Source organism: Corythoichthys intestinalis, chromosome 1 (genome assembly GCF_030265065.1).
Source record: "Corythoichthys intestinalis isolate RoL2023-P3 chromosome 1, ASM3026506v1, whole genome shotgun sequence".
Classification (NCBI taxonomy): Eukaryota; Metazoa; Chordata; class Actinopteri; order Syngnathiformes; family Syngnathidae; genus Corythoichthys; species Corythoichthys intestinalis.
The window spans coordinates 54,429,532-54,456,896 of NC_080395.1; the positions used below are offsets into that span (position 1 = coordinate 54,429,532).

At 40.1% G+C, this 27,365-nt stretch overlaps 2 protein-coding genes across 4 annotated transcripts; one reads left to right on the forward strand and one right to left on the reverse strand.

The window, feature by feature from the left end:
- Positions 1–465: 465 nt before the first annotated feature.
- trappc2l (trafficking protein particle complex subunit 2L) lies at positions 466–3,966 on the forward strand. Its single transcript, XM_057849732.1, has 5 exons — positions 466–533; positions 721–893; positions 965–1,052; positions 3,539–3,618; positions 3,692–3,966. The coding sequence occupies exons 1-5, from the start codon at positions 483–485 to the stop codon at positions 3,735–3,737; spliced, it is 438 nt and encodes a 145-aa protein (XP_057705715.1). The 5' UTR covers positions 466–482; the 3' UTR covers positions 3,738–3,966.
- On the reverse strand, positions 3,900–20,642 carry pabpn1l (PABPN1 like, cytoplasmic). Of its 3 annotated transcripts, XM_057849710.1 has the most exons (7): positions 20,235–20,465; positions 9,668–9,806; positions 9,219–9,286; positions 8,226–8,332; positions 8,061–8,148; positions 4,262–4,442; positions 3,900–4,162 (listed from the first exon to the last, which is right to left on the reverse strand). In XM_057849710.1, the coding sequence occupies exons 1-7, from the start codon at positions 20,310–20,312 to the stop codon at positions 4,113–4,115; spliced, it is 711 nt and encodes a 236-aa protein (XP_057705693.1). In that variant the 5' UTR covers positions 20,313–20,465; the 3' UTR covers positions 3,900–4,112. The 3 variants fall into 3 exon arrangements, with proteins under 3 accessions (XP_057705693.1, XP_057705703.1, XP_057705683.1); XM_057849720.1 differs by lacking the exon at positions 20,235–20,465 and adding an exon at positions 20,481–20,642 and having other exon boundaries at positions 3,900–4,442; XM_057849700.1 differs by having other exon boundaries at positions 3,900–4,442; positions 20,235–20,466.
- Between the last annotated feature and the right edge of the window lie 6,723 nt (positions 20,643–27,365).

Genomic DNA, 27,365 nt, shown 5'->3' on the forward strand with positions numbered 1-27,365 from the left:
AGCACAACTGTAATGATATTTAAATTACATTATTTCTCTGAACGCATGTAACACACGATGAACATTCATCTCGTCTCGAATATAGATATCATATAGGCTATGCTAGATGTCAAATGGCGGAGTTACCAGCATAACTAATCAGTGGCCATCTTGCGTCAGTTTTTTCCTGTTCGGCTCCACTGCGACGAACGTAAAGTGAGACATCTTCCAATTCAAATACGTTTGACATGCTAAATTTTTGACGTATTCACGTGACTATGATTCAGGCTGCATTTTAAGAGAATGTAGAAAATTGGGTAATTTTCAAAGTACACGCTCCATTGACCATGTTTTGTTCCTCGAATGGCACCGACGCAAAATGGTAGATAAGTGAGGTCGTCCGTTCCCCGAATCGTGACGCACAACAAACATCTAGCTTTGTATATGTGGCATCTCTTTTCCAACGGTAAGTGAACGCCCCATGGTCACGTGCATAGTTTCGTATGCACACAGGAACTGAAATGGCGGTGTGCATAGCTGTCATAGCAAAAGAGGTAATTTCGTGTCTTCTGACTTCAAAAAACCCCTCTAGTATGATTATTTCACGTGATTTCTTAACTCTCGTTTAATTGCATAGCAGAGTTGCAGTTGTAGTAGTCAAAATAGACTCGCTTTACTGAAATATTTTTTGGGTCGCGTTGACTTGTGACTGTCATAATTGTCTGTTTCGTCTTTGCCCAGAATTATCCGCTGTTCATCCGCAGTGTTCCTACTCAAAATGAGCTGAAATTTCACTACACCGTGCACACTTCATTGGATGTGGTGGAGGAGAAGATTTCAGCTGTAGGGAAGTCATTGGGGGACCAGAGGGAGCTCTACCTTGGTCTCCTCTATCCCACCGAAGATTACAAAGTGTATCCTAATCAAATGCAGTTTTATTCTAAATAATACAGCTCTTAAAATGGACCCTTGACAAATTTACTAGATATGGGTATGTAACAAACTCAAAGGTCAAATTTGTCATTGTTGTCGACTCATCCAACACATCACTGCGAGACAACGAAATAAGAAGTGTAAGTAATTAATCCGGAATTTACACTGTATGATTTTTCATTAATTTATTTGTAATTTACTTGGGTTCATAAGCATTTGTACCCCTGAGAAAATCAGTGCTAATATTTAGTGCAGAAGCCTTTGTTTGCAATTACAGAGGTTAGACCAGTGATTCTTAACTGGGGTTCGGTAACGGTTATTATTACTATTACTATTTTGTACGCTGACTAAATCAAGGCAAAGTGGCGTTTTAGACCAGGTTTTGGACTGGGATGCCCTCAATTTACAGGCTTTATTCCATTTCTTTCAACTGCTAGCCCTCGTATCTAATGGGATATGAAATCACTGCTCAGTGGAAAGTTGACTGGCACTTAGTATGATGAAGTATAACAGACCTACAGACAACGTGAACTGCGTAATTAAAAAAAAAAAAAAGCTTCATGTTACACCATGAAATTATGTAATGCAAGTATGTGACAAAATTAGAATGTAGACATGAAAACAACAAAAGGAACAGCGTGAAATGAAATTTTCACGTTGGAAAATGAAAGTCAGCAGCCAAAGGCTAAATTATTTGTAGTAAATTCAAAATCTGGAAGAAATTTGAACAGGAATTCACTTAGATGTTAGCTTGCTCGGTTTTGAATTTGTAGCAAAATGCCTGGATTATGAAAGTTTCGGTGAATGCATCTTTGAAACTGGTGGGGTTCGCTACCTTTAGCAAGGTTAAGAAACACTGGGTTAGACGCTTTCTGTAGTTCACCAGGTTTTCACATATGGAAACGGGGATTTTGGCGCATTCCTCCACACAAATCTTCTCTATCTGTCAGGCTTCGGGACTGTCGTTGAGAAACACAAAGTTTCAGCTCCATCCAAAGAGTTTCCATTAGATTAAGGTCTGGAGACTGGCTAGGCCCCACCAGAACCTCGATATGCTTTTTATGCAGCCACTCCTTGGTCAGCTTGGCTGTGTGCTTTGGATCATTGTCATGTTGGAAGATCCAGGCGCAACTCATCTTCAAGTCTCTGAGGGAAGGCGGTTGTGGCTCAAAATCAGACAATACATTTTACCATTCATCGTCTGCTTTATACAGTTGCCTGGCACGGCCAGACAGTTCTCCCTGTATTTTTCAAACACTGAGATAAAAGTCTGGGACCCAACCCATTAACGGCCTCTCGAGCAGGTACAAAATCAATCGACAAATCAAGATTCGTTCATTTGCGTGACGTGTTCTTAACGAGCAACGTCACTCTTGCGCGTCGGAAGTAGTCTCCACAACAACACAGATGGTGAACAGGAGAGCCGAGATTGTTACAATCCACAGTAAAATCAGTTTTAAATTACCAAAAACACATCTACACGAGTCATTGACAACAGTCTGTCTCGCGCTAGCTATGTTCAAATAAATTCCGCTCTCCTCGTACGTTTCCTTCCGCGCGCAAGTCCCTCGTCGCTTTACTAACATCACGTCTGCCCGTCGCTGATTGGTCCGCTGTGGCTTGCTCTGCCCTGGAAATTGTATCCGCTGAATGGTGGCCAGACTCAATAGCTGGAACAGCGGTGAGTCTGGTGTACCAGGCAATTATACAGTACAGTCGTCCTGTCCGCTTTGCCAAAAAGCAGCCCCAAAGCATGAGCTTTTCACCCACAGACTTCACAGAGGGGATGGTGTTGTTGGGAACTCATCTTTTCCCCTCCACACACGAGTAAAGTTTGCACCAAAAAGTTTTACGTTGGTTTCATCCGATCACTACAACCCCTCTGCGTCATTCAGATGGTCCCTGGCAAATTTTCAGACGGGCCTTCACATGTACTGGCTTTAATACGGGAACAGTCTGAGCAATGCATGATTTTAAACCATTGCCCCATAGTGTTCTACTGACAATAGCCTTTGAGCATCCAGCTCTCTTCAGGTCATTGACCAGTTCCTGCCATGTAGTTTTAGGCGGAGCCCTCACTTTTCTCATTATAAGTGATACCCCATGACATTTTATAATTGAGCCCCAGTCCGAGGTAGATTATCAGTCATGTTTAGCATTTTCCATTTTCTAACAATTGCTGCAACTGTCGATTTATTCTCACCAAGCTGCGTTTCAATTGTCCCATAGCCTTTCCCAGCTTTGTGGAGCTCAAATTTTTCTCTGGTGTCTTGCCCATGGTAGCAGTTAGATTATGACTATGGGCTTCACAGGTGACAATATTGAGCTCAAATGGGTGGTTACTCATGGGGTTAAGGGGGAATTTAAGGTACACTGACAACTATCATAATTAATGATTCTCAGGGGTTTAGTATACTTATGAACCCCAGTAAAAAATAAAAAGATACAATGTGAGAACCGATTTTTTTTAGATTATGTCTTCAAGTGGAAATGCATCTACGATTGAAATTTGACTTATTTTCCAAGTGGGTGAACTTGCAAAATATCAGAGTGCAAATACTTATGCTCCTCAGTGTATATGCTCTCAATAATTGTTTACTTAAATGTGACTTTTCTCCCCCCACAGATGTTCAGAAAACTGCACAACGCGTTCACTGATGTAATGTGTAACCCTTTTCATACGCCAGGAAACCCTATTAAGTCAAAGTGAGTTCATGTTTGTGTTTTTGTGTATTTCACTATGAAATGGCAACATCTAACGAACCTCTTCTTCTTTCAGGGCATTTGATGAAATAGTTTCTGGGATGATGACTCAAAGTGCTTAATGTCCTTCACAGCCACCTGTTTACATTAACCTGCTTTATATTGTATTGTTCTAAAGCATGTGTAAATAAAAAAAATGTTACTGCACTTTTGTATCATTTTAAAAGAAGCATTAGAAAATTTTCACACAAAGGATGTGCAAGTTAAAAACGAGTAGTCATACATAGGGAGCTCAAACAATTACTTTAATTATTAGTTTGTAAAAATGGTAGGACACAGCTGCATGAATATGGGATAACACCCCATCATGCGTTTACACAACAGGCTTAAAATGATCTATCTGAAGGGCTAGTGCAGACAAACCAGTGATCCAAATAACACAAGTTAAAATCAGTCCATACACCCACTTTGTATACAGGCAGCAGGGACGGAGGTCATTAGCGCTGCTGAGGATAATGCTGTCCGCTTGCCCCGGCTCCCATTTCCTCTGAAGGTGGGGTGATAAGAAGAAGACAAGGGTAGCGTTTTGAAGGCTGTTCATGATAATCCAGGTGGCCCCACTGTCGTTTCCCCACCGGGGGCCCACCATAGTAAGGGTGCGGGTTCTGGTGTTGCGGTCTAGTGGACTGATAGCGAAACCTGCCACGCGAGCCATGCTGACCCCTGGGGGGCTGGAAACCTCGCCCTCTGCCTCTCGAGTGGCCTCCTCGGTGGCCTCCCCTGTCAGTGGTGCTGATGCCGGGCATGTTGGTCCTTTTGGGCAACACCTGGAATTAAAGACCATAATGTCTTCAGCCCCAGTTATCACATTTCCTCTTAAATTTAAAAGACAAAAATCCATCAATGATAAGTCCTTGGATGGTACACAGTTGAAATACAGGAAATGGCGTCATTCATGCAAAGCCAGATCAACGATAAATACTCTAGACCACTAACTGTAAAGTATTGTGCAAAATCACAAGTTCCTTATTTTGGCTGATAAATTGCATATCAAAATTAAACTCTTACTGTAAGAGAGTTTGAGTGTGAGTTATCATTCACATTGTTGTTATGTCTACTGTCAACTGTGTACTGGGATAAAATATAAACAGGCCATACGCGACAATTGATATATATATATACATATATATATATATACATATATCTCACCCTCAAAATAATCGCACTTTTTTTTTTTTTTTTTTTTCGTAAACAAAAAGTTCTAATGGTTCATTTTTTTGTTTCCTGAAAAATATAACAATCGATTATTTTAACAAGTTGTTACACCTAGATGATGTGCGCTGTGTGCCAGTAGACTGGTGTCTTCACTTGTCGGACATTCTGCATCAGGGCAGTTTGATAAAAATTATAGTTAAAGGAGTGTGTACTTTGAACTATAGACTGCTAAATTTTTGACCGAATTTCAAATGGCTTAGTTTATCATTAACATCAGGATGCCGTAACTGCAATAATATTTAGAAAAAAAAAAAAAATTCTTAATTCAGCCAGAATCAGCCACGTTAACATGGTTTGTTAGACATCTTGCCCTATGTAATATGTACGTGCACGATCCAACTGCACTCATTAGTCAGGAATTACATCGGAAAGTGCTCGGGACTCACTATTTTAATAAAATTACAAATGGTCAAAAGATCGAAGCTTCATTTGATCTCTAAAAATGTATTTAAAAAAAACAAACCAAAAAAAAAACACTAGACATTGTGTTTCTCCTGTCATCTTTTTCCAGACCGTAGGTTATTGCAACCTTTTTACCCCAATAACTTGGAGGTTGAACCAGTTACGATTGAGATGTGTCTGTTGCTGCATCGATTCTATTCTCACTAGTATAAACAAACTGCAACAGAGCTTGAATCGAAGTGAGCAGAGACCAACTGATCTAGATTTGGCTGTTCATCATCACATTCTGTTTTTGTGTTCACATATGCTCAAATAAATCGATTCTTGGGTATTTTTCAGATAAAACGCTGAAAACTAGTGTGAAAGCCCCCCCAAAATACTTTGGCACCAAATGTGGACAATGCAGGTCTTTTGAGTTGCCCTCAGCTGCTACTAACAAATTAGGGCTATTCACCTTTCATTTTAAAATTCAGGATGAACCTATAATGCACGATAACCTTTAAATGTAAACTTGACCTTAAAACTTTTCAATGTACATGTCCCAACTATTTAATGTGTCAGTACTTTGAGCACAACTTGATTTTCAACTAGTTTCCTAGTTAAATTTGTATTTCAACAGTCCTATTTATCATGCCATTCGTATTTTGATATGTGTCCAGCAACCAAAAACTGTCATCAGTAGAAAGTGGCTACTGAGCATAAAGTGACAATTTTGAAAACAATATGAAATTAAGTTGCACTTAATAGTGTTGTAATTTTATCCAGAAAATTCAAAATGGCATGGTAATGATTTTGGACATATTTTCTGGTGGGTGCTTATACAAATTGAAACACCTTTTTCATCACAGGACCGGAAGTGAGATAACGTCACTGCATATACACTTATTCGCTGACAAGGAAGCAAGGAACATTTTTTATATGAAATACAGTATGTGTTGTGCAACATTGTGCCGACTTGAACAAAGCAGTTTTAGGAAACTCTAGCTTTTTATTTGTAAGGTAGAGGAAGCTTCTTAATGACGACCAAGACACTTGCTTTTCAACTTGAACATTTACTGCTTGAAATGCTGTAGTGCAACATAAAACCAGGGTGTTTTTGCCATAACACTGCTCATTCAGCTTGGCTTGCTCCCCCCTTTCAGGAAACAAATACTACAGTTTACTCTGTCGCACTTCAAAATAAATGCATTTCCTGTCAAACCTCTAGCACAGTGTTCTTCGACCGGTGTGCCGCGAGAAATTATACAATATCGCTTTTTTTCCTCGTTGGGTAGAGTTGCAGTAGGAAGGAAGGAAGGAATAGGTAGAAAGTTCTCGGTCGTGTGCAGATAAGAGAGTTATTGCTCTTGTCGCGTTAAAGAACTGCTCAGATTTATAGCCATCAGCCACCTTGCTGTCCGCACCAGTGTGGACCACAGCAAGTCTACTGTACATAATTTGATTAGACTACTCAAGCGTCTTTTCCGTTTTATCCATATGTGACGACCGTCAATCCTCCCAGTGTTTTATTCCAACACATTGTCGAGGACGGCAAGGTTGCTAATGGATAGACATCCGAGCAGTTCTTGAACGCGACACGCGCAGCTACGTCATCTCCAAGCAAAACAAAAGTCTCTTCAAAACAAGTCGATTGACTATTTTGTTCGCCTTCGTGAAAACACAAAGAAACTGGCAACTTTTTTGAGAAAAACTACAAAGGTAAATACGGCAGCCCTCAAATCCAGTTACCCTGTTGCTGAACGTGTTGCTGTGGCAGAGATATTAATACTACCTGCCTGCAAAGGCATTGTCAGCGAAATGCTCGGCCCTGATGCGGTTAGAGACATTGCTAAATTCCCTCTGTATGATAATTCTCAGTTTTCCAAGCCTAACTGATATTAAAAAAAATAAAAAATAAAAAAAATACAGAGCTGTTGAAGAAGATTCCTGCCAGGATATCGGCTTTGTGTTCATCTAAACAGGCTCAAATTTCACACCAAGTATAAAATAGAGAAATTGTTTTATAATTAAATATACTGTACAGAAATTTAGGAACGTGTTTGGTTTGTGGTGTGCCGTGAGGTGTTTTCCAATGTAAAAACGTGCCATGAGTCAGGAAAGGTTGAAAAACACTGCTCTAGCAGTATATTAACTGTTATCAGGAAATCTTCAGAATCATTTTAGGTGTGTATTTATTACTTTCAATGTAAATGTAAAGAGAAATGATTTATATTTTAACAATTTCTTTTAGCTGATTTCAAAATAAGCAATTATTTACTATGAATTGAATTCTGCATTTTAACCAAACATCTCACAACATTATTACTTTATATTTGGGATGTGTGGGAATACAGTGATATATCAAATACACAACAGTATATTTCTTTATGCAGACGGATTGTTCAGTGAATTTTTTGTATTCTCCTGTACCGAGCACGCCAAGACGTGGAGGGCTGTGCCAATTTTGCCATTTTAAAAGAGTTATTTACTTACAAATTGCAACACACATGTTGAACACTTTCATTCTGTTATAAAAAAGTATATCAAGTGAGCTTGGTGGTGAAAAAATGATTGTCTTGACGCCAATTGTGTCTCTACAACAGGGGTCATCAAACCAGTCCTTGAGGGCCCCTGGTCTAAAAGTGTAAAAACACACAAGGAAATCTTCCAAACTGTTTCCAAAACGTTGTTTCTCTAATGTTGCTATAAATTGGGTGACAATCCAACTAGAGTACTGTACTGCTATAATTGTGTGACGGAAGAAACGTTGTAGGGATAATCATTCTTACCTTGAGAACTCGTCCTCTGAATAAAGTCTCATGCAGGGCAATGGCACTTTGCACCGAATTCCGATCAGAGAACTCAATGTAGGCAAAGCTGGAAAAAAGATTAAAAAAACAAATTGGGATGTTTCCTGCAGAAAGCGGTTGCGAAACAGTTTCTATTGAACTGACCCTTTTGGGTGACCAGAGAACTTGTCGCAGAGAATGGTTACACGGTTGACAGGACCGCAACCATTAAAATGGATCTCCAGCTCATCTGCAGTAGCGCCATAGTCCACCTGGGATTTAAACCAGAGTGCACCCAGTTAAAAAGGTTTGAAAACCTGCCAAGGTACTATCAATTTTCAGGAGTAACATAAAAAAAGCTATTCATAACAGTATCAATACTACTGCAATTTTGCAATTTACTGCAACAACAATATACAGCCAGTGGTACAGCTGGATAAAAGGGGGGTTTGGGGGGGTACAGCTTCCAATTTTGTGGCGAAAGATCATTTCATTCAAAAAAATAAACTGACATTTTGATTGGCGTTGACATTTGCGATTTTGCGATGCAATTAAAGTATGATTTGACATTTGGAATTGCAACCTAACCAGTTGCAGAACGTCAAATAAAAATGAAAACTGCAAAACCAGAAACACTGCAAGTGGCATTCTATATGTAGCTGAATTAATTATTGTAAGACTATTTAGTCTGTCTAAAGAGAACAATTTATTTAGGCCACTCTTACATGACAACGATCTTATGCAATAACGCAAAAGCTACGTTTTGCCGTTTTAATTCAGCGTTTACACGACCATTGTGTGTGGAGAAAATGGCGTGCACACGGAAGCACAAAAGTGCATGAAACCTCTTATCTAGTATCTTCACTGACAAATAATGTATATTGGAGAGTTATCAACTCCTGTTCCGGAGAACGGAAGTCCATTGTCACCCAAAACTCACTTTTGTCTCGTCAACTGTTTAGACCGCACCGACTTGGCGGGAGCTTTTAAGATTGCCACTCTGGCATGCGTTTTCAAATTTTTGCATTTTCAGTTCCCCCCCGAAACGCTGTCCCTGTGTAAATGATAGGGCTCTCTGGAAAAAGGTTTTGCATTGTCACCCCTGTTGCCGTTGTCGTGTAAACGTGTAAACCCTAACACCATAAAAGAATGTCTTACATTTCCTACATAGATGGACCTGTTGTCTGCATCTATCCGCTCCTCAGATGTCATGTTGTAATATGGGCCTGTGGTAAAACAAAAATGGTTGACAAATCAAGCTTAATCAACAGGGTGAAGGTCAGGTCAAATAATCAATAGCAACACAAACATCTATGTCACACTCGTCATTTTCGGGTTGTGCAGTTAGGAGGTAGAAGAGATTAAAAAAATAAAATAACAAGTGTAGGGTTTGTCTCATGGTGCAGGGATGAGGTACATTAAGTGTCCCAGGTGTTAGCCACATGGTGACCGTACAAGCTCACCTGGATGTACGCAACAGTGCCACACACCTGGCTAAAATACAATTTATAACTCAGCAGTGCCACACACCTGGCTAAAATACAATTTATAACTTGCAACAATCTGTATTTACTGCTGGCAGACATCAAATCACGGGGTCGTCTCACCAGGCCGAGGGCTGTTGGTCAGCAGCTGCATCTCCTCACCATTGCACCTGTCAGGCTCTTCTACACCCTCCTCCTTCATCCTTTCGGTCTCTTCTTCCATTTCCAGTTCCTGAACTCTGGCCTTAATAGCTGCCAGCTCCTGTTATGCACAAACATACTTAAAACTACATGCAAACTGTACAATAAAATGCTAATGACATGAACCGAAAGTGCATTAAACATCCTGGATAGAAATTCACACTGAATCAGCACACAGTCCAGTCAAGTGTTTGGTAGTCAACATAAGCGACAACAGTAAGTATCACCTTGTTGCAGTACATGGTATTGAGTAGAGGTGTGCAAAATTTCCGATTCTTAAGATTATTCGCGATTCGGCCGTGGAAGATTCGAGAACGATTCACAAACATCCAAATTCCGATTATTGAAATATGCCTAGTAAAGCGGAAGTACAACACACTCTGCGCGCCGCGCGGTCTTCGGGGTGCAACGAGGAAGAACGCAGCGAGAGTAGCTAAACATCATGCTTCTCATTACCCGGCCCCTCGGGTAATGCCAATGCTCAACTCACGGCTCTAGCTCAACTCATGCCACGAGATACATACCTGACTGCTGCCGAAAAGCTGCTACAAAGTACGTCATCCACACAATGTAATGGTAGATATCATTTATGTAGGACTAGATGCACCAATGACTCAGTAGCGTGAGCAGCACATCTACAAAAAGCTAGATGCGGTCGTTAGTAAATGGCCGCCATCTTAAAGCAGTACACTTCCCTGCAAGGCTGTTGTAGCGAACCTTCCAAGCAAACCTAATTAACTTTTTATCTAAAATACTCCTAAATCTGTAAAATATTGACTTGAATCTATCTTTAAAATAGCTTTAAAACTTTCACATGTCGAAAGTAGACAAAAGGGAAATTATGGAATAACGGGAGCAATTTTAACAACTTTAACAGTTGATTCACAACATTAAATTAATTAAATGTAGTTTAAAGCTGCTGTTACAGAATGGGGACTGGAGTTTTTTATTTACTGTTATTTTTGTATATTTGTTTACTGCTATATGTTAACTTGATACTGAAATAGTAGTTTGGTTTAGCCTGAGAGGATTTTTGAACAATTTTGGAACTAATGTACAAAACATTTAATTAAAAAAAAAAAACAACAACAACAAAAAAAAGGGAGGGGGGGTGCATCAATAATCGTTTTATAATCGAATCGGAGCCTCTGAATCGTAATCGTAATCGAATCGTTAGGTGCCCAAAGATTCCCAGCTCTAGTATTGACATTCACAATCGTAAGGATAACATAAGCCCCCTTTCAGACATATATCCCGGTAAATTCCTGTGTAAGGTGACGCAGCATTTAGCTGTGTCATGGCTTTCTCACATGGGGAAATGTCCTGGGAATGAACAGTTTTGTATGTGTGAAAGTGGCTTGATTTATCCCGGGTTGGTGTCTAGGCACCCTCTGTGCGGGGAGGGCAGCTGGTGCGATTTTAAAACCCGGACCATTACTTCATTTTTGGTCGGCATCGGCTGTCACACTCTGTTGGTCAGATAGTGTTTTGTTACAGAGTGGGAGCGTTCCCGACGTCGTACCTGCAGCACATTCAAAGTCATCAAGACTGTATTTTAGCCCAGGCGATCAAAGAGAAGGGTGCCGAGATATTAACTTGCTGGGCGCCATTCGACACCTTGTACTCTTGAATTTCGTGTGTTTGCTAGCTTGTTCGTCTGCTGCCCTAGTTTTGAAATCCTCTACTTTGGGCTGGTATTGCACTGTATTTATTTTATTGTCTTATTGGCTCTCCGCCTACCGCTTAGGTTAGTATTATTGATCCCCGTCGACCTACTGTCACGGACCCATTGTGTTATTCCTCCTTTTCTGCGATAGCATGTACAGTGGGCAAATAAGTATTTAGTCAACCACTAATTGTGCAAGTTCTCCCACTTGAAAATATTCGAGAGGCCTGTAATTGTCAACATGGGTAAACCTCAACCATGAGAGACAGAATGTGGAAAAAAAAAACAGAAAATCACATTGTTTCATTTTTAAAGAATTTATTTGCAAATCATGGTGGAAATGAGTATTTGGTGTATACCAAAAGTTCATCTCTTGTTATGTACCCTTTTTATTGGCAATAACTGAGGCCAAACGTTTTCTGTAACTCTTCACAAGCTTTTCACACACTGTAGCTGGTATTTTGGCCCATTCCTCCATGCAGATCTCCTCTAGAGCAGTGATGTTTTGGGGCTGTCGTTGGGCAACAAGGACTTTCAACTCTCTCATCCCGTGGCGTCAAAATGATAACACGAACAGGGAGCAAAAATCCCAGAACCACACGGAGGGACCTAGGGAATGACAGAGAGCTGGAACCACAGTAACAAAGGCTACTATCAGTAACACCATGCGCTGCCAGGGACTCAAATCCTGCACTGCCAGACGTGTCCCCCTGCTGAAGCCAGTACACGTCCTGGCCAATCTGCGGTTCGCTAGAGAGCCTTTGGATGATCCAGAAGAGAACTGGGAGAATGTGTTATGGTTAGATGAAACCAAAATAGAACTTTTTGGTAGAAACACAGGTTCTCTTGTTAGGAGGAAAAAGAATACTGAATTGCACCATACCCACTGTGAAGCATGGGGGTGGAAACATCATGCTTTGGGGCTGTTTTTCTGCAAAGGGACCAGGACGACTGATCTACGTAAAGGAAAGAATGAATGGGGCCATGTATCGAGAGAGATTTTGAGTGAAAATCTCCTTCCATCAGCAAGGGCATTGAAGATGAGACGTGGCTGGGTCTTTCAGCATGACAGTGATCCCAAACACACAGCCAGGGCAACAAAGGAGTGGCTTCGTAAGAAGCATTTCAAGGTCCTGGAGTGGCCTAGCCAGTCTCCAGATCTCAGCCCCATAGAAAATCTGTGGAGGGAGTTGAAAGTCCGTGTTGCCCAACGACAGCCCCAAAACATCACTGCTCTAGAGGAGATCTGCATGGAGGAATGGGCCAAAATACCAGCAACAGTGAGTGAAAAGCTTGTGAAGAGTTACAGAAAATGTTTGGCCTCCGTTATTGCCAACAAACGGTACATAACAAAGTATTGAGATGAACTTTTGGTATTGACCAAATGCTTATTTTCCACCATGATTTGCAAATAAATTCTTTAAAAATGAAACAATTTGATTTTCTGTTTTTTTCCCTACATTCTGTCTCTCATGGTTGAGGTTTACCCATGTTGACAATTACAGGCCTCTCCAATATTTTTCAAGTGGGAGAACTTGCACAATTAGTGGTTGACTAAATACTTATTTGCCCCACTGTATGCTTTTGTTATGCCGAGAATTAAGATTTTTTTTTCTCCACTCTTAATCATTTAATAATAGGTGTAGAATACGAAAATTCTGTCAGTGTGTATTGACAAGTGGAATTGGATGATTCATACACAAACTGCATATTTTCCCGTTTCTCCAAAACAATTGACAAATCACAATATTTATCAATTGCAAAAAATACTTAACCCTTAAAAGTCACGGGACGTGTTGACGTATCCAGCGTGCATATCATCTTTGAAGCCTCATCATGTTGTAATTACATCGCCCATGTGCCCCTGGTTGGTCTTGTTTGAAATTGCAGAAGTTGAGGTCCATGCTCAAATTTCCTTTAGGTCAATCGACCATGTAAAACGGGAGATAATGTCATTTGAGTTTTAAAGTTTAATTTTAAAACGCTGCTTGAACCATGTGTTTATGTCCATATTTCCATCATTTGTCCCATTTCAAAACAAATTCTCACAAAAAAATACATATCCCAGGAGCCATTGTGGGGTCACAAAAGGACATAATATAAATATGTGTACATATTTTTTTTAAATATATTGCTGAGCGAGGTGCGACGTAATGAGAGGCGGCAATGTAGCGGGCGACGGCCGGTTGGATTGTTTGAGCGACTCTGTGAAATGCGCTTCATAAATCGAAAACTATTTAGCGCTAACAATTGCGTTATTCCATCAACTCGAGGAAGAGGATGGGCCAGATTTGTTGTTGCTTTCTCCGGATGAGTCGAAGTGTAAGAAGAGTGACAGTGGTGCGCAAAGGGTGGAAGGAAAAACGTCACCTCCTGGAAGTCTGGGCTGTTTTTTTTTTTTTTCCCCAGGACCAGGGTTTCTACAGGTATGAGCAAATCTCCTTTAATGCTTTTTAATGCCATTTTAAACTCATTGAGTGCCCATGCCCAACCGCAGATAGTTTCACACACACAAACTTTAAGTAGAGTTGTCCAATAATGGCTTTAACCCATAACATGTATCCCCAGATTGCCCAACTCCACAAATCTGATACAGATATCAAACATACAGATATTACAGATGTCCCGATCCGATATTTGGATCGGACGCCGATATGGGCAAAAAAATGCGCATCGGTATCGGATCGGCCGACACGGAAAAATTCCGATCCAGACTTCCGATCCAGTTTTTTTTTTTTTTAAATCTGGTCCGGGTTTTCCAGCGCACCGATGTACATAATCCATTCCAGTTTTTGCTTCGGTTTCCCTAAAATCCGGTCTGCACTTTACGGCACACCTTCAACACTCTACATCAGACATGTCCAAAGTCCGGCCCGGGGGCCAAATGCGGCCCGTGGTCAAATTTCATCCAGACCCCAAGCCTCTGTCATAAAATCAATAACGTCTGGACAGACTTAAAAAAATTGTCAGCAGTACTGCTACCAGCATATGAAGTAGCTTACACACTAAATGCTGCTCCTCATTTACCCACTAAAAGGCAGCAGCTCTAAGCAACATCACCCGGTGTGACCCTTTACTTCCAATTTTCTAAAATGGCGACAATCAACAAAAAAAAAAAGTTGACTGCGACGGCCGACGCTTCAAGGATAGGTAGAAATTGGACTTTTTTTTCACTAAAATACGCAACTGTGTGCCTCATTTGCAAAGAGACAGTCGCGGTTTTTAAAGAGTTCAATGTGAGGGGATATTACCAAACAAGACACGCTGGCATGTATGACAAGATACGCAGCGAGAAATTGAAGCAACTTGAAGCTAGTTTAATTTCACAGCAGCAGTATTTTGCCAGAGCCCGAGAGTCGAAAGAGAACTTCACAAAGGCTAGTTGCGAGATTGCTGAAATGATTAATTTAAAAAAATAATAAAGCAAATGTGACACACAGAATGGCTTGCTAAAATATGCTTAAATATATTGTTCTACGTAAAGGACGTCAGCCAAGGTCGGCCCCCCACATTTTTACCACACCAAATCTGGCCCCCTTTGCAAAAAGTTTGGACACCCCTGCTCTACATTAACATCTCCCAATTTACAGAGACTTTATCGGTAAAAATGTCAGCTGTGTGGGATCATTTCACCTTAGAGGACGACAAAGACTAAGAGGCAGAGCGCAACATATGCCACAATAAAGTCAAGTGTGGTGGTAAAGCTGTAAGAATTTTTAATTCAACCAACCTAATCAAGCATTTAGCGAAATACCACCACAAACAATATAAGGAGTTGTTCAGAAAACCAAAGACAAAAAGAAAGGTCCTACGCAACTAACACTGGCAGAAACTTTTGCTATGCGTGACAAACTGGCACTCGACAGTCCCAAAGCCCAGGGAATAACAAGTGTCAAAGAATTCATTCTGGATGACGAGCCATTATCTCTCGTGAGTAAAGACGCACCATCCTACACTTAGAACCACGGTACAACATCCCCAGCCGTCATTACATCCTTGAGCGATTCGGCCGTGGAAGATTCGAGATTGATTCACAAACATCCTAATTCCGATTATTGAAATATGTCGAGTAAAGCGGAACTAATACACAGCGCAGTCTTCGGGACGCAATGAGAAACTGACCACATTGCGTCCCGAGAATTGCGTCCCAAGAGTAAACATCACGCTTGTCATAGACCCGGGTAATGCCAATGCTCAACTCACGGCTCTAGCTCTGGATAAAAAACACAATAATACCTGACTGCTGCTGACAGCCGCTACAAACCACGTGAACATCGTTTAACTGTAGATAATAGATATCATATGTATATAGAACTAGATGCAGAATGACAGACTCGACGGCATTAGCAACATTGAAGTATGGAAAAGTTAGATGCTTTAGTAAACGGCCGCCATCTTACAAGCGAACCTAATTATTTTTTTTTATCTAAAATACTCCTAGATCGGCAAAATCTTGACTTGAATCTATCTTCAAAACAGTTTTAAAACTTTCACATGTCGAAAGTAGACAGAAGGAAAATTATGGAATAACAGGAGCAATTTTAACAACTTTAACGGTTGATTCGCAAAATTAAATGAATTGAATGTAGTTTAAAGCTGCTGATACAGAATGGGGACTTGAGTGTTTTATTTACTGTTTTAAAATGTTAACTTGATACTGAAATAGTATTTTGAACCTGAGAGACTTTTTGTACAATTATTGTACAATTATTATTATACATCTAATAGCTTAGGGGCGGGGGGGTTGTGGGATTTTCCACTGAGGTCGTTTGTGTGTTTTGCTTTTTTAAGACAGTTTACAATATTATTTGCACGTTTTACTGACTGACTATGCCATTTCTGTTTGTTATTTATAATGTTTTGTGTTTGTCACTAAATAAACAGGTCAGTTTCTTGTTACCAACCGTTGTGTGTTATTCAAACTCACCTAATTCAGCTAGCTAGTTGTTATCAAGAGTACTAAAACTCTTTTCAACATTAGTCTGACAAGTAAGTAAGGAGGCTAAATAACTTTAAACTTTAATACATGCTCAGATAGGCCGGTATGGGTATCGGCCAGTATCGGATCGGAAGTGCAAAACAATATCGGTATCGGATCGGAAGTGCAAAAAGCTGGATCGGGACATCCCTAACGGATATATGGCTAATTGTATTGTGACGACCCACTGGATACTTTAATAATGGTAAATGTAACAACAAGGTTTCAATTATTCTGTGAAAAATAAGAACTTCGACTACAGTTGTGGGAAAAATGTGCCTATATTGCACCAATATATTTCAAAATCATGCAAACAACAGTTTTTTGGATCAAGCGCAAGTGCCAAAAGGCACTGCCATATCACATATGGCTCACGTAATGCTCCTGGCTCAAAATAGCAAAAGGCACACAGCTTCAGTACGGTGAATGAGGTATGTAATGAGTTAAGAATTCATTATTTTTCAATCATTTATTAGAGCTAGGAAAAAATGTTTTCTAGCGATATATGGCGGTCCTTTATATCACGATTATTGATACTTTAGATACTTCTAATGTGCTGCGCCAATGCAGCACCGGCCACAAGCCAACAAACTAGAGATTTCCCAATCCGATCACTCTCCATCCTGCTGCTTTTCTTGGTCTGCAGTGCGTTCAAGATTGCTTGTTAAAGTTGACGATGACAGCTGTTGAGGCTTGGATGTTGCCAGAGAAGCCTCGGAGCGCTATACTTGAAAGATGCCGCATTGTTGAGCTTGTTTAAACAATTGCGGTAGTGTGAGTGGCAATTCATTGTGTGTGTGTGTGTGTGTGTGTGTAACCCCTGTAATACACTAGGCACGTCTGTGGCACATCAACGTTGCCGGCGCGCCAGCACGCCACTGACGCTCGCCCCCAATTTCCACAGGACGCGTTTTACGAGCACAGCGTCTGTGGAGCGGCTCGATCGGTTCACGCGACTATTGCAAGATCGCGAGAGTAGTAGGTATTTAAAGATAATAATACAACACCCATTTGCCTATCAAACCCCGCATATTGGTCAGCTTTCTTTCTGAAAGAAAAAAAGTCCTGTGCTAAAGAAAAAATCAATTCCAATGACAAAAATGTTAATATTTATTTTACAAATGAAATGCCTCAATGCATATTTTTTCTTAGGAACGGTTTTCAAAAATCCACCCTATTCATACACGAGTGACTTCCGGTCTGCCCAATCCTACCTACAGTATGAGTATTAATGCAGGAGGGTCACGTCTCGCGTCAAATAATAAGCTCTGCCGTCCGTTACGAGTGTGATGCATAGAACTGCTTCTAGGATGCGTCTAAAACGCGGCCACACTGTGACTGGTGTGCACACGCTGCTTGAATTTAACGGCCACGTTTCACTGACTGCGTTGACGCGGCGGGAACTTTGACGCACCGTAGATGTTCCTGGTGTATTACCGGGGAAACCAAATGCAGCGTGAGCGGATTTGAGTGGAGTGACTTAATGAAACATTTAATAAAGACAAACATTATTCTTGTTTAAAAATAATTCAGTGGGACAGTAACATGATTGAAACTTTCTGTATCAGATCGGGACTCCTTATAAAATGTGAAGCGTTTCAAATAGTATTCGTTTTATTTTGCACAGGAACAGTTCCAGCAACAGTTAAGGCACTTTTCTATGCAAGAATTAGAAAAAAAAGGCAAATGGCATCAAATCTAAACGGAGATACATGCCTTTGTTTTTATAAATCTAAAAAGTTTTATGCTGCCATAGTTGAAATATGATACCTATCGGATCGCCACACAGGTATCTGGATACAGATTGGATCGTGACTAAAGCGGATCGTCCCAGCTCTACTATTCATTGTTCATTTAATTTTTGCTGTTCACATAACAAATCCCAAGCGTCTTAGTTTGGAGACATCTAATGGTCAATTAGCACAACTACAGTGCTAAGCTGTTTGTGTATAATACAAAGGCAGAAGAAGGCTTCTACATTGACTTTGAAGGCAAAATGCATAATGGCCCAAAACCAAATGAAATACCAATGTCATTATTATTCGATAATTAAAAATGCGTTATCAGCAGATACTATCGAGTAACCGTTAGTATCAGCACTTATCCCATAATGATCTTATGTTATTATGTTATTCTTAGACTTTTTTTTTTTTAAACCGTCAACGTAATTAATGCCTTGAACATTTAGTTTAATGCTTTTTAAGGCCTGAGTTTTGACTAAATCCATTTAATGACTTTTAATGCTTTTTAATGACCCACATAAACCCTGAGGACGAAACTGAGCAGCATGCCTTTAAAAATAAAAAAATAAATTAAAAAAACTGAACTGGTTTATTGAGAATATTTTTGAAAAGACACTCTACAAAAAAAATCTTTTCAATTTATATATACGTGTGTGTTCCAGAAGCTTGATCGTATGTAGGGCCTATATAGTTTTGATAAGGTGATGGGTGCAATACCTTACCTCACAAAGAGATATCATAAGCCTTTTTGTTAGATGGTATAAATTTATCATTTTGCACTATTGGTCTACTGTATACAACCCGTTTTGACCATTGTATGCATAAAGGCCAACAACACGTGTGTCCATTATTATTATCAAATATAAAACTATTTAGTCTGATTTGTTTCTGCTAAATGTTTATTCTAACATTCTAGCTTTGAATTTCATAACACTTTGTGTAATGACAATAAAGGCATTCTATTCTATTCTATTCTATTCTATTCTATTCTATTCTAACAAGTTGAATAAATATCAGGCTTTAAAACGGTTCGTTGAGTACGTTTGGTTGTTAATAGGTCAATAATATAAATTTTGACAAAATGTTGGGATTTTTGGTGTCTTTTTGGGTCCAAAATGTTGATTATAATAATAATAGGTCTGTGAAGAAAACAGCATTTTGGACAAGATGGCCATGGTGTCCTGAAAACAGGCCATTGTGAACAATTCTTTCTTTGAAATATAAAAGGAAACATCAAAGGCATGCAAAATCTGACAAAATATGCCTTCTTCCTTAAGGGTTAGATTTTTCTTATTTTTCCAAAACGCATCACAGAATAATTTTCTTCTAAGGATCAGAATTAATGATTGTAAACACATTTGACTCCCATAAGGAAAAAAGTTATAAAATATTAGGACAATTTATACTTAAAAATCGATTACTGTAATTATGAACTTCATTAACAGTCTATTAGATAGGTAACGGACATATGGACAGGTTGGATGTGGTGGGAAGCATGAACCAACGGGCTAATTAGAAGCTGCAAGTATAATAATGCAAACTATTTAATTATGTCCATTGTCCAGTGAGATTTTTATAATGTAATATGCGCCTTGGCTATACAACGGTTGGGGGACACGGGTTTGGATTCGATGCTGTTTGTTGTGATTTTCTTTTCTTTGTGGTGGTCTTCTACTCGGTATATCTGCACAACCTTATGATGGGTCCAGTTCCGGTGTATTATATAAAATGGTAGATGTAACCATCTCCCTTTAATCGTCTAAACGCAGTTTAAGTAGGTTTTAAATAAAAAGAAATCTGCATCGTTAAATGTTGAAAACGGACACCCTTACGGGTTCCGAGTCACGGCCCATTTGATTAAAAAGAACCCTATCGAGTTGCTATGAATAAAACGTGTTACGCATCCACCCAGCAGCACCGCAAAAAGATTCCATACAAATGCCGTGGATCCGTTAGATTAATTACTGTACCATGATCGACATAGCGTTAAAATCGTGTGTGCGCAATTTCACCGCTGCTGCAGCTACCAGCTGGTGCTGCTAACAGCCGTTCTACCGCCGGAGCGGCGTGCCTTTTCGACGGCCGAAAAGAAGACACACTCACCGGATCCTCAGCGAGATGCTCCCCGATGGACTGTCCCTGCAGATAGGCGTATTCCAGATGATTGTCCGCCATACTCATTGTTTAAACATGGCATCTGCTCTTAGCTTGATCTCACCGAAGCCTGCTAGCTAGCACGCGACACGCAAATTATGCCACCCCGGAAGCAGAAAGATAGTGGGCGTCGGCGTCAGGACGCGCGTGACGTGCGTGAACTATTTAGCCAAATGAGCGTCACCTGTGCCGTACCTGTGCACGTCACGTGTTTATACAGCATGCTGCTTGATAAACGTCGTCGCCGGGGCCCAGCTAGTCACTTTCCATGCTGACACTCCACCGACCTGCGCACGAAGGGTGGCCCCGTAGTTGACCCCACAACGGCTGGCTTCAAAGTGGCTTAGACGTCATGAATAAAGAACGAACGGAAATGGAAAAAAAAAAAAAAAAAACTCATAAAATGAAATAAATAAATAATAGAATATTTAATAAAAAGAATAATAATACAGTATACATATTGAAGAAAATGCAATGTACTTTTTCAAAAGTCTTAAAGAGGAAGTTCAGAGTTTTTGACATCAGACTTAAAGTGCGTACGACCAGGGGTGAAGTGGGCCGGAACGCACCGGATCGGCGTTCCGCCATGAAATACGATGGCGGAATGCCGTTCCGGCATACGGTGCTTTGATCCCGAAAATATGCCGGCAACTGTCAAAACCCAATGTTTAAAAAAAAAGAAGGAAAAAAAACATGCCACGCTGCCACACACGCATCTCCAATAAGAACAATCTACTAATGTCAGATTTACATACACATGTGTTAACAATACAAGCCTAATAAAGAGCTTGCTTAGCGTCATCCGTTTCCACTGATTTTTATTATTCATTTATTGTACGTAGTTCTCCCCAGCGTCTCTCTCTATCTGACAAGTCGCATTGCCTGTAGCCCTTTTCACACATATTACCAGGGAATTTCCCATATAAGGTGATGCAGGATTTACTCTCGTCATTGCTTTCATGCGTGAAAAGATTCCGAGAATGAAGCCGGTTGGACGCTTTCACAGACTTGTCCTGTGTCCTGTGCGTGGAAGGCTGCTGGGCGATTTTATAACCTGGACATTATGTCATTTTTGGTCAGCATTGTCACAATGTTGGTCAAATCCTGCCGTGTTTTGTTCTGGAGGGAGCGTTCCCCGATGTGTAACTGCAACCAATTTAAGGTCATCAAGAGGTAAGATCGGGCCTAAAAAAATCCAGCCCAACCCGCCCGAGCCTGATCAATTAACTTGATTTGCAGGTCCGAAAAACCCCCAAAATATTATGTTTTAATTGTAGGCCCGAGCCCGGAAAAAAAACCGAAATTTTATATTTTATTTGTAGGCCCAAGCTCGAGAAAAAAACCCTCAAACTTGTTTTGGCCAATATCCATCGGTGCATGGGAAGCTTTTGAAACCCAAAAAAGGCGCACACACCTCTTCCTTGTACAGCAAGATTTTTCTGCAGCCGTTTGGCTGGTGTGATGCGAAAAATAAACAAATTAATCCGCAAAATCAGCTGAATCCTTAGTCCTTCTCATACAACAGTACGGCTGTATAGTGAAGAGGACTCCTTCTCCCGTACACGTCACAGCGCCCTCTTCCTCAATGCAAGACCGAAGCCGGAAGTCTGTCATTTTCGTAGTGTGGGATTCAAAAAATGAATGCGAAATGAATACGACCAAACAGATTGGGTGAACAGAGGTCAGGGCTACATTTCTCACCAGTATGAAGTTCAACCTAATTAATTGAAAGGCTAAATGATTAATGCAAAACATCTGTATCGACTTATACAAACTTTGACACTGCAAATTTATAACGTCTTTCTGATATTTTATCTAATTTTTTCTAAATCTCGTCAAATAATTTTCTTCCATCTTATTTGAGTGTTAAAGGCTAGTTAACAGATTAATGTGTCAAGAATCTATATCTATTCTTGAATTAGGAACAATTCTGAAAAAGTTTTTTTAAATATCAAATATACACTTTTTTTTGCTTAAAATAAGTCTGTTTATTTTCAGCTAGCTATTTTTCTTATTTCCAGAAATCTGAGTAAAAGTTACTTGAAGCAATAGAAGATAATTTCAATTTTTAGTAATTTTACACTGAAAACAAGGGATTTTTTCCCCCCACTTTTAAGGAGGTGGGTTTTTGCAGTGCATATGTATTGGTTCAGGTGATACACTGTTTGATTCAAACCTTTGTTTTCAAAAACTACTAAAGAAACATTTTTAAAACTTCCAGAATAAGTGTCTGGATTTTATAAGCAAATTTAAACATAAATGATATAAGCATACACAATAAATACAAACTTGTTCATCATCTCTTAACTAGCCAGGAATGCAAAAAAATAGACGGTTCTCTGCATGCGCGTAATGTTAAAAACGACCGCGAATGCAGCGGTTCCAAAGTAAACAATACAAACTTTTGATCATGGACGGACATGTAGAAAAGTTCTCCTCAGACACATCTTGCCATGTGGCTGCCCACAACTCAACTGCACGCCGCTCTCTCACTGTTAACGTCTTCGCCATGTCTTTAAGCATTTAGTTATGCCATATTCATGTTGCACGTGTATGTTTATGATGGAACTTGTTTATTTAGCACCTTTGGATAACATTGACTGAGTGTAAAAGAGTGCATATCCACCACCACAAAAGCTTCAGGAGCAAAATATTGTAAGGGTGAAAATTTTGACAGAACGCCGGCTGTGAACGCTTGTGTGTATGTAGGGAGGGGAGGGGTCAAGTCATCAGCCAATCAAACTTGCGTTTGAGGGGGAAAAAATGGACTAGCACATTCAGCAAGGGAAAAGGGGTCAATGTAAGTCTGAACATATTGAAAGTACTGTCATTCACTTAATAAATGTAGGGTTAATTCTATCCTTACAACATGAGAAGACAAGCTAAATTACCTATATAATTGAAGTCAATATATAACGCAAATAAGGTTGCGTAAAAGTTGGTGGGGACAATTTGAGCATCCTGAGAAGTTGGTAGTGTTATGTCCCTACCGTCCCTATGCAAACCTACGCCCTTGTGCAAACATGAAAATCATTGATGGGCCATGCAATCAATAATGTTGGCTATGTTTTCAGGATAAAGTTATTAAAACTTACCATTGCATGTCAATAATTGCAGTACGAACAGCAACTTTTGTAATCCAGCAGCTCTGCAGAGTAGCAGGGCAGAGTGATATCACATCGTTTTTTTTCAACGCTGATTTTTTTATGTCGTAGCCAGCAGCAAGTAACCAGTTTTTATTGTTCCTCGTTCTTCATAGGTAATTTGTGGAAACTCTCCTGTGCCCATTTCTTCTGTCTGTTTCCACAACCTCTAAATGCACATTTCAACATGTTGCTGTCAGTTAACTCAGCAGACTGACGCTGCATTCGGGGAAGGTGGGAAATCAGACTTTCCAACCACCGATCTGGAATAATATCATTGGAACGCTTTCACTATTTGATCGCTTACGAGAAAGCAATACTGCTGGAGGTCAAAATGTCTTTTGATGGCCCAAAAAAAAAAAAAAAACTTGTCGCGATCAGCCATCTTTGCAGTTTACATTCACTTGGAACGCTTAGAAGTTGTAACTGGTACTATCCGAGCGGGATAAGTCCGACTTCCCACCTTCTTCGAATGCAGCATAAGCACAAGTGGCCGAAGCACTCCTCTCAAAATCGTACCGCACGAATGCTATTTTTAGACTGTGACGTCGCCATCATTATTTGGAAGAGGGACATCATAGACACGCCCTTGCATACATTCCATTTTATTTCTGCTTTTTTTCCTCCGGTAATCTTTCAAAAAATAACTTGCCGAGTAAACACTGCTGCTATGGAACCTGTAGAAACGACCCTAGACATATCGACATATGAAGGATATTTTTTTCATATGTTTCATACGGAAACTAAAAACTCGAAAGAAAAAATTGTGAAGAATGGATCAACTTGCGCGGATGTCCGAAAGACCAGTTTAACGCCAGCAAGGTGAAGCCATTCACATTTCATATGCATTAAACATTTTGTTGGGGGCCATGGTCCTACAGAGGACGAAGAGGTAAGTCATTTTGATATTTTATACTTATTTTGTAGTGTGGCATTTTGCCGTGCTGCTTCTGTCTGACAATGAATGACCTGAAAAAATATTAAAATGGTATCTGACTGCCACTGTTGTTACATTTTCTGTTGTTAAAAAAAAACTTTAGTAAGGGGGGAGTGTAAATAAATTATACAATTAAGATATGTTATTAATGAAAAAATTAAAAGTGTTCGTTGGCTGTCACTGAGTAGCATTTGCGATCGCTACACAAAAATAGCAATGTAAATTGCCTCCAAGAACGGTCAGAGACGTAAAACAACCAGTGGATATACAGCAGACATGTCCAAAGTCCAGTCCGGGGGCCAAATGCGGCCCAAGGTCAAATTTCATCCGGTCCCCAGCCTCTGTCATAAAATCAATAACGTCTGGCCCGCACACAGACTTAATAAATTGGTCAGCAGTACTGCTACCAGCATATGAAGTAGCTTACACACTAAATGTTGCTCCTCATTTACCCACTAAAAGGCAACAGCACTCTAAGCAACATTACCCGAGTGACCCTTTACTCCCAATTTTCTAAAATGGCGACAATCAACAAAAAAAAAAAAAAAAAAAGAAAGTTGACAGTGACGGCCGATGGTTCAAGGATAGGTGGAAATTGGACTATTTCTTCACTAAAATATGCAACAACTGTGTATGCCTCATTTGCAAAGAGACAGTCGTTGTTTTTAAAGAGTTCATTGTGAGGCGATATTACCAAACAAGACATGCTGACATGTACGACAAGGTTACAGGGAAGATACGTAGCGAGAAATTGAAGCAACTTGAAGCTATTTTAATTTCACAGCAGCAGTATTTCGCAAGAGCCCGAGAGTCGAGAGAGAACGCCACAAAGGCTAGTTGCGAGATTGTTAAAATTATTGATTAAAAAGAAATAATAAAGCAAATGTGACACACAGAATGGTTTGCTAAAATTTGTTTCAATACTAGTATATTGTTCTACGTACTGTAAAGGACGTCAGCCAAGGTCGGCCCCCCACATTTCTACCAAACCAAATCTGGCCCCTTTGCAAAAAGTTTGCACACCCCTGATATACAGTGTATCGCGAAAGAGAGTACACCCCTCGTATTTCTGCAAATATTTAAGTAAATCTTTTCATGAGACAACACTGACAAAATGACACTTTAACACAATTAAAAGTAGTGTGTGTGCAGCTTATATATTGCAGTTAATTTATTTCCCCCTCAAAATAAATCAAAATATAGCCATCAATATCTAAACCCCTGGTAACAAAAGTGAGTACACCGCATAGGAACTACGTACATCCCTAAATGTCCAAATTGAGTACTGCTTGTCAAAAAGTTTTTAGGTCTATAGGTCGATAGGTCTTAACTAGCCTCAATACCAATTTCACATGGGTGTGCGTTTGATAAACCACATGGGACATTGGTGCAGTGTTGGTGTATATTTTACCAAGTAACTTGGAATACCACAGGCTAATGGTAACCACGAAGAGGCAACAAGGAAAGCTGCAACGGTCAAGTATCTGCTACGAGTTAGGCAGGTCCTGAGAAGTCAGCTCAATGGCAAGAACAAGATCTGAGCAATTCACAGTTATTCCCTACCAGTGATCAGATAGCCTGATGGGATAATAAGATGGCCAAAGGAGGGAGTTCAAACCACAGATGTGAAAACACGGAATCTGCTCACCATGCACGGAGGGTCCCATACGAAATCCAGTATCCAGAGGCTATTGCTAAGCGAAAGGAGGGAGGCCGAGGGTTAGTGAGCATCAAGACCACTATCCATGACAAGACATCCAAGCTCCACGAACACATCACGAAGATGGCCCCAATAGATGAAGCACTTAGTGAATTTCGCAGACACCGGAAATGGGAAAAATGAGGAGTTGGAGGAACTATCATGGGAGGAAAAACCTCTGCATGGGATGTACCACCGACAGATAACTGAAGTGGCAAATCTGAACAAGTCCTACCAATGGTTAGAGAGGCCTGGACTGAAAGACAGCACAGAGGCGCTCTTCATGGCAGCACAGGAGCAGGCCTTGAGCACCAGAGCAATAGAGGCCCAGATATACCACACCAGGCAGGATCCCAGGTGCAGGCTGTGCAAAGAGGCCCCTTAAACAGTCCGTCACATAACAGCAGGGTGTAAGATACTGGCAGGAAAAGAATACATGGAATGCCATAACCAAGTAACCTGTATAGTGTACAGAAACATCCGTGCAGAGTATGGACTGGAGACCCCTAGACTGCAATGGGGAACACCTCCCAAGATGGTGAAAAATGAGAGGGCTAAGATCCTGTGGGATTTCCAGATACAGACTGATAGGATGGTTGTGGACGTTGTGATCGTGGATAAGCAGCAGGGGACAGCTGTTATAATCGATGTAGCCATCCCCAATGATGGCAATATCAGGAAAAATGAATATAAGAAACTTCAGAAATACCAAGGGCTCAAGGAAGAGCTGGAGAGAGCCTGGAAGGTGAAAACAACAGTGCTGCCCGTAGTCACAGGAGCATTGGGGGCCGAGGGAGAGGAAAGAGTTTAATAATATATATATATACTGTATGTATATATGGCGGAAAACAGACAAGACTGAAAAAAATAAATATATGGCGGAAAACAGAGACAAGATTGACAAAGCACTTTCTGCTCTTGCACTCCTCTTTAAAAGAAACTGCTGCATTTTAAGCCAAAACAAATGTGTTTGATAGAACAATATGTCTATATGCTGCCATAGCGGATTCATGGCGCATTAAGCCCCCAAACTATTTTTAATTTTCCCGTTTTACCCTGAAAACCCCCGTTTACGGACGTCGCGCAACGGCTTTTGTTTCAACCCAGCCATAAAACGAAGGTAATTAATTATATTTATTATTAACAATGTCTGTTGTTCTTAGTTTAGAATCATTAATTGTGTCTAATATTTCGTAAAAAAAAAAAAAAAAAAAAAAAAAAAAAAAGACTTAAAAAAATTATTCACTCACATATTTTAAACTTTTAAACAAATTACGTCACAATGAAAAAAATGGCGTCTG